The 12,626-nt window shown below is 39.1% G+C and overlaps 1 protein-coding gene across 5 annotated transcripts in view; it reads right to left on the reverse strand.

Moving 5' to 3' along the window:
• LOC309602828 (3',5'-cyclic-AMP phosphodiesterase 4D) overlaps window positions 1-12,626 on the reverse strand; it is a gene marked incomplete at its 5' end in the record, with an annotated part of 548,873 nt that overhangs the window by 95,424 nt on the left and 440,823 nt on the right. For all 5 annotated transcript variants that reach the window (XM_082336816.1, XM_082336815.1, XM_082336817.1 and 2 more), the window contains one exon: window positions 11,750-11,799. In XM_082336816.1, coding sequence (XP_082192942.1) covers window positions 11,750-11,799 — 50 coding nt within the window. The remainder of the gene's footprint in view (window positions 1-11,749; window positions 11,800-12,626) is intronic.

The following is a 12,626-nucleotide window of genomic DNA, read 5'->3' on the forward strand; positions in this document are numbered from 1 at the left end:
CTGTATGCACTTTGATAACCTAACCACACATTTCCACTGAAACAGACTGTTAAGAAATTAAAAATCATACATAAGGGCCAAGTATTGTAGTCTACACACTGCAAAACAAGCATCCGAATTGTTGATCTGGATGGTTAGTTTCAATTACATAGACATTCTTGCCAGGAATGTTTTAAACTATGATTGTATTGTACTTCTCTCTTTAAGTAACTTGCTGTTTTATGAAAGCTCACACATTTGTCTATCAGGTATCAGTGTTGAAGTGCAAAACGCAAGGTGCATATAATACTGAGAAAAATGTATCTTTTCATAATGCATGTTAATTAGCATTTTTAAATGACATTATGTAAACCACCATTTTGCAAGTAGTATAGTCAGGGCAAGTCATTGTTTAAACATCCTTGATGATCCTGAAAACTCTTAGGTTCCTCATACTTTCACTGTATAGAAACCATGATTGTTTCAGATTTTTCTGTGGTACTGTGCAGTAATCAAATGTGGAGAGTATTCTGTTTTGTACCCTGGTTTTATTCACTTCCTTGAATGTGAGATGATGCATGAACAGCTTATGCTGTCCAAACCCATGTCACCCCTCTTCCTGTTGTTCTGCCTCAAGAAAGTTAATCACTGTTCAATAAACCCACCGAACTTAAAGGAGCACTAGATAAAGATTTCATTTGGAATCTCTCATTCAGTTAGAAAAGTTTTGCTTTTTAAAGTTAATTAAAGGTCTACAAAACAAGATGGAGAAAGCATTCAGTAAGCCTTCAAAGATGTATCCTGTCAATAACAACTTCTTCCCTAAATCAAGGAAAGGGGTGGAACTGGAGGCACAAATACTATTCCCTTTAAAAGGGAAACACAATTTAATAGTTATCTTTTCCAATGACCCATTTTAAACAGGTATTTTCTCATTATAGCACATGACAGTGCTGCACAAACTGTGACACAGAGACCTAGTTCTTCATAGAATATAAGCAAATAGGCCTCCATTTATGAATATCAAATGCCCACAAACTCTCTATGTGCAAGGAAAGAAGCTGCTAGTTCACCCCTGAAGGTGACAAAGTGACTGTGAAAGACTGGGTGGGGAGCAGACTCCAGTCTCTCTGATTCCCTGCCTGTTTGCTGCATATGTTGTTTATTATGGACAGGAGATGTATGAATGAATTTCAGTCTGAATGTCATTTGTCCCCTGTATCTCACAAAGCAATATGATTTTATTGTGGATAAGAAGGCTGTAAATGAGATAACTCTCCTTTTAGCTATCATGACCTAGATAAGGCATTTAATTATTAACTGAAAAGAGAAGTTGATGTAAATATTGCTGTTTTCCAAATCTGTTTTATTTATGCAAAATATTATTGATCATTTAAAAGAACAATATACAAGCCTCTTTAAAGTACTTTGTACAGTAGTGATGGGATTTGGTTCAACTCCAGTGAAGCAGGTGATTGTCAATCCTTTGTTCAGAACGTTTGTTGGAAAATTGTGAGCTCGTTTTGCAACCAGAATAGCTGAAACTAGATAAAACAGAGGACATCTGCATTGCTAATTGGTTACTGAACTACATGGACCAGCTGGAGGGATTTCACTGGAAGCTAAATCTATGTTTGATCTTGATTGCACAATATAAATCTGTTTCTTCTTATCTGCTGTCTGAATTCACAGAGTCATAGAATCATAGAATGGTTTGGGTTGGAAGGGACCTTTAAAGTTCATCTAGTTCCAACCCCCCTGCCATGGGCAGGGATACCTTCCACTAGATTAGGTTGCTCAGAGCCTCATCCAGCCTGGCCTTGAACACTTCCAGGGAAGGGGCATCCACAACATATCTGGGCAACCTGTTCCAGTGTCTCACCACCCTCACAGTAAAGAATTTCTTCCTAATACCTCATCTAAATCTACCCTCTTTCAGTTTAAAACCCTGACCCTTCATCCTATCCCTGCACTCCCTGATAAAGAGTCCCTCCCCATCTTTTCTGTAGGCCCCGTTTAAGTACAGAAAGGCTGCTGTAAGGTCTCCTGGAGCCTTCTCTTCTCTAGGCTACACAAACCCAACTCTCTCAGCCTTTCCTCACAGGGGAGGTGCTCCAGCCCCTTGATCATCTTTGTGGGCCCCCTCTGGACCTGCTTCAGCAGGTCCGTGTCTTTCTTATGGTGGGGGTCCCAGAGCTGGATGCAGTACTCCAGGTGGGGTCTCACCAGAGCGGCATAGAGGAGGAGAATCACCTCCCTCGACCTGCTGGCCACGCTTCTTTTGATGTAGCCCAGGATATGGTTGGCTTTCTGGGCTGCATGCACACATTGCTGGGTCATGTTGAGCTTCTCATGTCAACCTGTGCATTGCTGTTCTTCAAAGATAGCTCTATGCAATCAATCCCATTTTTGACACAGAGGGCAACTCCTCCACCTCTCCTTCCTTGCCTGTCCCTTCTGAATCCTTTATAGACATCAATCACAGCTCTCCAATTGTGTGATTCAACCCATCAAATTTCTGTGATAGCAATCAGGTCGTAGTTTTCCATCTGGGCAGCGGCTGCCAGCTCCTCCATGTTTGTTTCCCATGCTGCGTGCATTGGTATAGAGGCACTCCAGCTGAGCTATCATCGGCCACATCCCCTTTTTAGAGGAGCTCGCCCTAATTCCCTTGAGGCAGTCTACAGGGGTTTCCCTGTTGCTTCCTAATGCCCCAGCAGCCCCTGGCTCTTCTTGAGTGCTTAGAACACCGTACCCTTCCCCTGCTAAATCTAGTTTAAAGCTCTCTTTATAAGTCCAGCCAGCTTATTGCCCAGGAAACTCTTGCCTCACTTGGTCAGTTGAGCCCTGTCAGCTGCCAACAGGCCTGGTTTCTCAAAGGTATGCCCAAGATTGTAGAAGCTGAGACCTTCAGCATGGCACCAGCTACGCAGCCAGCCGTTCACCTGTTCAGTTCGTTGCCTTTTTCTCGAACCCCCTTCTCCAACTGGGAGGATAGAGGAGAACACCGCCTGTGCTCCCAATCCCTTTAACATTGTTCCAAATGACATAAGGTCTCTTTTGATACTTCTGAGTCCCCTCGTTGCAGCATCATTTGATCCTACTTGGAACAGCAGGAACGGGTGATAGTCCGCAGGCTTTACCAGGCTCAGCAGCCTCTCCATGACATCACAGATGCGAGCTCCAGGCAGGCAGCAAACTTCTCTAGAGATATTGTCTAGGCAACAAATGGGCACTTTGGTGCCTCTCAGCAAGGAGTCTCCAATTACTAACACCCTATGTACTTTTGTGGCGGCACTGGTTCTAATGCGGGTGGGTGGTTGGACCAGATTTGCACAACTGGCCTTTCCTGGGTCTTGCCCGGTACTCACTCTCTGTTCATCCTTTGGCCCCAGGGCATTGTACCTGTTACGTAGGGGCACTTCAGGGGGAAGGGGAAGATTGTTCCTCCTGCCCTGAGCAGAGACAAGAGTCCAGTCTCCTTTGTCTCATGAGCTGGTTGAGTCTGTCACCTCAGGGTTCGAAGCAAGCTTACCTTCCCTTTGCAAAGTCTGAAGGCAGGGTTGTTGCTCAGCTTGTGACAGTGCACAGTACCATCCATCGATCTCTCGCTCAGATGCCTGGATACTGCACTGCCTGTTAAGCTCCTCTTGTAACATGGCCACTTGCTTGAAGAGTTCCTCCAGCTGGGCACACTTGCACCCATGACATCCACCTCTGCCTGGGACTTCCAGGTTCCATGCAACTTTGGGTCTGGGCAGCTTTTTCAGTTCTTGCGGGGTCAGTCTGGGTGTACATGTCCACAAAGGAAGGTTTTATCATGTCCACCTGGGTTTCAGTCACAGCTTTGCAGATGCAATGGGTGGAAACCGTTTTGTTTCAACAGGAGGCTACCTCCGTCTGGCTCCCAGAAGAAAATAGCCCATTCTCCAAAGCGTACCCTCCCTGTGCGCTCTTCCACACAAACTGTCACGCAAACTGAATTGCACAACAAGAAAAAAAAGCTAGTCCATAACACATCACCCCAAATCTTCAAACGTATAATTTCTTTTCTCAGACTGAAGCTTGACACATATATTCATAGTACAGTTTATCACATAAAGGTGAATTGGGCTCTGGTCTAAAAAGACAATAGAATGGAGTACTTTCTAGGTTCAGTTGAATCTTAGATTTTAGCTGCAATTGCAATATTGCCACCCATCAAAATAAACCTATTCAAGAAGGCACTGTACACCATGTAGACCAGTCATTTAGTTTTTAATCTTCCTTCCATCTCAACTGTCTCTTTCTGCTGTCCTTTCAGTATGTAAAGCCCTGATATCAGTACCTTATGTTAACTCTAAAACTGAATAAGGATGTAGACCACAAATAAAATTCAATATTATATAACAACAGCTTAATTAAAAACGCACAAAGCCTTTTGAAACTCCATCCCATACGAAGGACTACTGATCTTCTTCTAATTGCATTCTTATTTCATGTATTAATACCAAATTTAGATTGATTAATCCAGATAGTGGATTACAGACCAATGTTTATTGCTCTAAGTTATGATAAAATATATTTTTTCTGACAAAAAAATATGCTTCCCTTTTCCTTAGCATTTTTCTCTGTAGTTTCAAATTGCCTACTGAGTTTCAAAATTTGATGCCACTGTGGATGTTTAAAGGCTGTCAGAAGTACCAGCAGCAAGCAACAACTGAAGAGAATAGTTGTCCTTTCACATTGGTCTGTGCCATACAGAGGTCTACATAACACCAGCAATATTTTATTTTATTTTTTTAGAAAGGAAATTACTTCTCTATAGAGGATGGGTAGATTCTGAAAGAATGTTGTAGACATGAAAGAGCAATAGGGTTGCACAGATGATAATTAAATGACTAGCCGTGCAAGAAACCAGGATAACTAAGTCAACTTAGAATTCTACAAAGTTTTTTGCGTCAAGTAGTTCAGTTTAATATAAAATAGAATATTAGGCCTGGGATGTGAGTTTGTAAGAGGCCTTTTACTTTTAAAGGCAGGACTTGAGTTGGATAGAAATAACAAAATGTTAAATAATTATTTATCTGTTTGACAGTGACAAATAGCACTTACATGTATGTGTGCTATGGGTATCTTCCAAAAAAACACATTTTCAGGACTCCATTAATATGATCAGCTTAATATAGGTATATAACATTCCACATAGTTTTCTTTCAGTTTGTCAGTTCCTCTCTCTTGTTCTACTGCTCTTCATGTAGCATAAAATCCACACCAAACTACACAATGTACTATTTTTTTGGTCTATCTGAGAAAACAGTTGTAATGAATATGGCTGTCTTCACACAGTTCACATAAAGGGGAAATTTCAAAAGCATTCACAGAAGTTAAAAGGACACATTTAATTGACTCTTAGTAAGAATTCTGGTCCTAAGTGTGCGTATTGAACTTATTCCCCTAGGAAGTAAACTGAGGTGGACTGGCATGTGTGTGCCAGTAACTTTTGTGCATATAAAGTACTTGTAATGCTTGAATTCAACCACCGGTGATGTATACTGTTAACCTGCCTCGAGTCTGCAGATACACATCTGCTAATTTCTCAAATAATAGATGGCATTTACCACAGACTGAAAGATGTGAAAAGGCTACAAATCACATTCACACTTGAAAATGTAAGTGTCTGTGGTATTTACCCTGAAATAAAATAATTGTCTGAGGTGACACAACGGTTGGACTTGGTAACGGTTGGACTTGATCTTAAAGGTCTTTTCCAACCTAAATGTTTCTATGATTCTACAATTCTATGAGTTAAATTCATTAAAAATATCCATAGGTGTATGGGTATAAGCAAAAGTACAAAGAACAGAACATTTACATATCATTCAACATACTGCACAGAGAAAAAGGCCAAATGGATCAAAACCATCCCCCTTTAAAACCAGCGTGTCAGGTTTCTCCAGTGCTTCCGGAAAGCACCCTTCACTCAATAAACTTGAGTGAGGATTTCAGAACAGTTTACCTCCCCTCTGCCAAAAGTCTGGTGGTGCCGTTTACCATAGGAATAATTCTATGTAGTAAGATAAAAATACAGTCAGTGGGCAAATTAAGTAAGAGTGGGAAGTTTTCATTATAAGTGTAATCCTGATGACTAAATCTAAAGCATTGATATCTATACTGCAATTACGTCTTGAATAGGGCATGTTTTGTATGTCTGCCTAAATCTGGGTATGAAATCTAAGGTCTTTAGCATTCTAAAATGTGACACTGATACTGTATTATGAGTTTTCTTTTGTTAAAAAAATGAAATATTCTTTATTTTTAAGTCTCTGTTTTCATAGACATTAGGATCTCCTCAGTCCCATATACCCACTCCCAAGCTAGTGGCAATTACCCCAGTATTGCATGAATTAGCATCTCTAAGGCATGCATTTTTGCTTTTTTTTGTCCACTCCTGCTCTCATGTTTACTTTATCCCCTGCTGTGCTCTGGCAGAATCCCAGACACAGGAAAGAATAAAGGGCATTTGGACTATTGAGGACATCTCCATGCAGTGACACACTGTACAGTCCAGTCAGGCCCTGGAAGAGTCAGCAGAGTATGTAACACTTTGCCTTCTGGACTTTTGAACAGTTTAAAGCATATCAAGAATATTACTTCTTATTGAACAGGAATTTATTCTATTTTAATTCCATCCTGTTATTCAATAAAATTTTTCAGTTACAGAGGTGGTATGAGTGAGAGATACACTTACACAGAGATAGACACACTCAAAATAATCTATTATTCCCAATGCCATAAGACGTGACCTACTGATTTTCATCTGTAACCTTTGTTTTCTCTTGTTATGTCCAGCTGCTTGTATTTAGAAGGAGTTTAGTCTGTATGAATATAGAGGTTTACCTTACCGTAGTGATATTTGTTTAAGTGTATCATACTGAAAGACAGGAGGCTAATTTTTAATTAAGTAATTAATATTTAATTATTAAATAATGATTGATTATACTTTCCATGTAATAAAATGAAATTTCTAGCAAAAGACTGGTAGATCCCATTTCACAGCCATAAACTTAATTGGGAAACCTGAAGCTAATCAAAACAAATCGTGAAATGTGTTGGACAAAGTCCATGAAAAACATGCAAGAAATTCCATTTAATTAGCAGGATATTGATTTCTGTTGGATTTCAGATGCAAAGCCATGCATGTAAAGACTGTAACTCAAGTCCAATAAGAAGCAATGAAAGCATGGAGTAGCAAATTACTTCAGTTAGATTTATAACCTCATAATCTTTGCAAATAGTTTATTTCTCTGTCACCATGTTTCTCGTATAAATGACAAAATGACAAAATCTGAAGGGGTTTTCCTGACACTAAGGCACATGCTTTCTACATTTTAATAAATAAAATGTAAGTTGTTATTGAAGAATTCCATGTGTTTTCCTCTATCTGATGAAATAGGTTTGGGTTAGTCTTTGATGCAAAATTGTAAAGTGTAAATAACTTCTAAAAAGTGCAATTTTGCAATTATGATTATTTTATGATTAAATTAAATGACTTTTTTGTTACATATACAAGTCTTCACTTACAGGTCCTTTGGCACTGTATTTGTAACATAAAGGGCCACTTATGTAATCTACATTTAAATCCACTTTAAAGCTATTACTATGAATTATTATGTCTATCTAATATATATATATATATTTTTGAATCAGGCGCTGTGTCTGTGATTTCAGGTTAACTAAGACTTGCCGGTTAATCAGTGGTTGTGATAGTATTCAGAGGCTCAGAAACTCATTCTTTTGGACAAACTGACTTCCTTCTACACAGAACCTTTGCACATAAAAGCAGCTGCCAGACTGAGTTTGCAAACTGTCATTAATGGACGGAGAAATTGTGACATCTCCTGTCTGTTTTAAATGACACGTATCAAGAAAGAACTTATATGGTTCCTTCCTAATTCAAATTATTCTGATGTAGAAATGCAGGTATTAGAACTGTAATAATCAAAAGACATCTAATTCTTGCTCATTTTTTTATCAGTCAAAAATTAAAACTTGCAAGGTCAATCCTTGAGTCACAGCTAGTTTCATTTTTTTGAAAATGAAATGTTATATATAATCACTGGTTGTGTTAAGAGAATTACTATCAACTTGAAATGAAACTCATTGCCTGGAAAGTGTGACTCAGTGAGGGGAACCCCTCTTCTGGTTGAAGCACAGAACACCATGCACAGAAGCACTGTACAGTCAACAGGGAGTTATCCCAGGCTGGCCTCATTCACGGGAGAGAGGTGGCACTTTTAGGGAGCAATTCATCTCCCTTTAAAGATGACATATAACATGTCAGTTTGCGTGTCTGCTTATTCACACTGACTATAAGGGGACTCTAAAGGGCCTTGACAAAACAGATATCTACATCCTAGATGTCTAAACTTTGCTCTTGCTATTTTAGTCACTCGGCTTTACCAAATCCCTTTTTATCTTTCCCTTGTCGTTTTCCTTGTATCTTCTGCAGTAGTTCCCTTTTGCTACCCTTTTGCTTTCTGTGATCATCCCTTTCCTCAGAGTCTTCCCAAAGACACTTCTTCCAGGAAGCTTAGCAACATAAACTCTCCATCTTAAGTGTCTGTTTCTGGTTTAGCATTGACATAGTTTAGTAACACTGTGCCTTCTGGTCACCTAGTTTGTTACACTGGTGATCAGTTCTCACTGACATTGCTAGCTGAGCCATCTGGATGATGTGATGGGGCTCTACCTGTCTGGTGTATTGTTCTGGATACTCCGTGACATGAACTCTGAGTAACAGCACGATCAGGAGGATTTCTCAGCAGGAAGGATCTGCACAAGCTACATTTCAAACATTCCCCAGAAGAACTGAAAAGCTTAGTAGCATCTGAAAGACTTTTCAACCATTCTGTGAAGAGCAGGAAAGGTGTTTGTATTATATCTTCTTTCATGGCATAGTGCTGTAGTGCAACATGTTTTACAAGGATTTTATATGCCCCAAGAAAGCACGTAAGCATACTTCTGTGCTTATGCCATGAAATTTGTTGCTATGGAAATATCAAAAACAGTCTATGACTAAGAATGGGCAAACCCATTGAGGCAAAATAGTATCCAGCCTCAATCTCCATTCAACAATCAAAATTAATTGTAGCGATTTTCATGCTTTATAGTGGCTTAATATCTTTCCTGTGTCATTAAAGTCTTTCAGCCACTTCTATCCAATGCACACAGGCCCCAGCTCACCCACTTCAATTCATAATTTGGGCACAGCAATTCCAGTAGCATCTCTGAGAAATCAGATTAAACTAAATTAGATTAAATTATCCTTACTATTCTTTGCCTTCTCTTGCTTCCTTTAAATTTCTTGGCCCAGAAGCATTTTCTAGATTAATTGCAGCACTGATTGCACCACTTCCCTTCTAAACATTAAAACTTCAGCTGATTTATTGCTTCTGACATGTAGAGTACACTCTGAGGATTAACTGAATGGAAACCCTGAGATCGGAGGGGATTTTAAAAGAGCAACAGCATCTTCCGGCAGAGTGTGTCTTGGGTCCTGCTGTCTGAGCAGCTTCTCCTATTGGAGAAAAGCTGACCTCAGGCAAACAACTGTGGGAAGCAATGTAAGGTAGGCTCGCTGCGTGTTCACGTGCATGCATATCTGCTCTTCTGAATATCATATTTTCTTTTACTGTCAGGGACTTTACTGTGTTGTAGGCTTTCTAAAGTTAGTCCCTTGGAATGAAAGAAAGAGCCCTATTTTCCAGTATCTCTATTTCCAGTTAAGATAACAGACTTCTGGCTGACTGTGTTGTATGAGACAAATCCCACAATTAAAAATAGGTGTAACATCTATCAATAACTGAAATGTCTCATGGAGAGTAATTTGAAACCAACGCCCAAAATAATCTCTTAAAGGAATACATTAACAAAGGATTATGATTATAATTGATCTAAGCATTTATCTGTCTCCCCTTCCTATTTATTTAATTACCATGAATTTCAGTATGATTGCAGAACATTCTTAACTAAGGATGCTTTTCTGTTTATAGAATAGATTTAAATATTTAACTCTCTGTTCCCTGATGAGCCCTACACACAAATGCTCAGATTACATGATGAGTTCCTAGGAGAATAAAATTGTATGGAACTGCCAAGATTGGGTCTTTTAGAGGTAAATATGGATGTTGTGTGAGGCTAGATGAAAAAAACTAATAATGCATTCCAGAGCCCAAAGACAGAAACTATTGAACACGACAAAGCCACACTTCTCAAAACAACTGAAGTACCATTTCTTCCTTGAGTTACAAATCTATGATAGAATAAAAAAGACGAGCTATTTTGAAAATCCTGGAAACATTAAGTTTTTGGTTGAAATGATAAATTGTCTGTTTAGTAAGTGTCTGTATACTTTCATCAAGTGGCAAAGCAAGAGCTCTTTCATTCTGCCAACACACCATAGAGAATGTAACTACCTGGAAAATTACACAGTGTAAGAACACAAGGATTAACATGATGTAAAAAATATGAGGTCAAATAAAGTGTGTTCCCATAAAGATGTCCAAGACCAAGTTTCCATAATAATAACCAAAAGTGCTGCAGGGTAAAATTTTCAAAAGTGTTCACATAACTTATAATGCTAGTCCTGTTTTCAAGTTAATGTTTCTTTAGAAATATAGTGTCTTTTACAAAGGAATTATTTTTCTCTTACACATCTACAATGTTATAGAAATAGAATTTACCATCCTAAATCAGAAAAGTCAGTTTCGAAAATTACTCCTCATTGTCTAAGGGTTTGTAACGCAAAGACTTTGCCTCCGTATAGCTACAGAACTCCATATCCCAAGTGAAAGATTGATGCATTCCTCATACCAGTTCTTTCTACTACATTTCATTGCAGAAAGTTACTAATGAAGGTAATCACGACACGGTCACACACTGGTATATAAGGAAAAAAAATTGGGAAAGAACTTAAATTAAAACCAGGGTAAGAACACAGAAATCAGAAAGCTAACATGATACAACATGAAAAGTCACCAATTTGAGTCACGACGACTCAAATCCTCTTTAATAAAACAGATACAAGGATATGAAACAATATAAGATTATGTCGTGGTTTAACCCCAGCCAGCAACTAAGCACCACACAGCCGCTCGCTCACTCCCCCCTGGTGGGATGGGGGAGAGAATCGGAAGAGTAAAAGTGAGAAAACTGGTAGGTTGAGATGAAGACAATTTAAAGCAAAAGCCACGCGCACAAGCAAAGCAAAGCAAGGAATTCATTCGGTACTTCCCATTGGCAGGCAGGTGTTCAGCCATCCCCAGGAAAGCAGGGCTCCATCACGCGTAACGGCTACTTGGGAAGACAAACGCCATCATGCCCAATGTCCCCCCTTCCTTCTTCTTCCCCCAGCTTATATACTGAGCATGATGTCATATGGTATGGAATAGCCCTTTGGCCAGTCTGGGTCAGCTGTCCTGGCTGTGCCCCCTCCCAGCTTCTTGTGCACCTGGCAGAGCACAAGAAGCTGAAAAGGCCTTGACTGGTGTAAACTCTGCTCAGCAAGAACCAAAACATCAGTGCGTTATCAACATTATTCTCATCCTAAATCCAAAACACAGCGCTCTACCAGCTGCTAAGAAGAAAACTAACTCTATCCCAGCTGAAACCAGGACAGGTTATTATTATAAAATGCAGTTTTCAGTGAGACTTTTTAATAAATAAATATTAACTTTAGAAACCCATGATGGTTTCACAGAGGAATTTTAGTCATATTAGTTCTTCTTACCTGTTATAGTTGCTTTGTTAATAGATGGTTGGTTACACATTGGTGATCTTCTGTTTAAAAGAAAAGAAAAAAAAGGTATTAACCTGACAAACTCACGGATGACTGAATCCTTGAACAATATAATAGAAAATACATTTCCTTGGGAAATTGTTTGGGAATGCAATACCCTGGCATTGCCAAAGAAGAAGTTCGTTTAGAACAGATATTTCTTTCTAGTGTAGAAGGGAATTAATACCTGACCCTGAAACCTCTCTGCAGACTGAGAACTCTAAGAGAGAAATATTTTAGGAATTTACAAGTTCATTAAAAACCTGCCTAATCATACCAAGAGCTTATACCTAGCTTGAAGTTTGATTTATATACATAGTTATCATTATTCTAACATGGCTTGCACTTCCCACGTTTTCTGACCTGAAATACTTTTTTTAAAAATTATTTTTCACTCTATTATTTTGCATATACATTTCACACATTATTTTGTTTATACCTTTCACAATAATCTTTAGGGCAAACAGCTCAGCGGACTGCTTTGCCCACTGAAGAAAGCTAGAAGTTGCTGGACTGACACAGCTGCATAGGGATGTGTGGATGATTGCAAGCAGGGCCTCATAGGGTCTGCATATTCCAACGAAGGGCACAGGAAATATCTTTTAGTGGCACCGCATGTGCAATGGTAGGCAGCTGTCTTGGGAATGTTAATTACTTCTAAGTTCTAGAGACGCACATTTGGGGTGAGGGAAATGACTTCACTACAAAATTTTCCAGTATAACTAACGTTAATGTTAACTGTGACGCTGTAACACGATTGGAGAAAGATCATATTTATAATGTCTCATTTATAATCATGAACTACTGTGGGTAAGTGGGATGTCATTAT

Source organism: Platalea leucorodia (assembly GCF_965183815.1).
Source record: "Platalea leucorodia genome assembly, chromosome: Z".
Taxonomy (NCBI): domain Eukaryota; kingdom Metazoa; phylum Chordata; class Aves; order Pelecaniformes; family Threskiornithidae; genus Platalea; species Platalea leucorodia.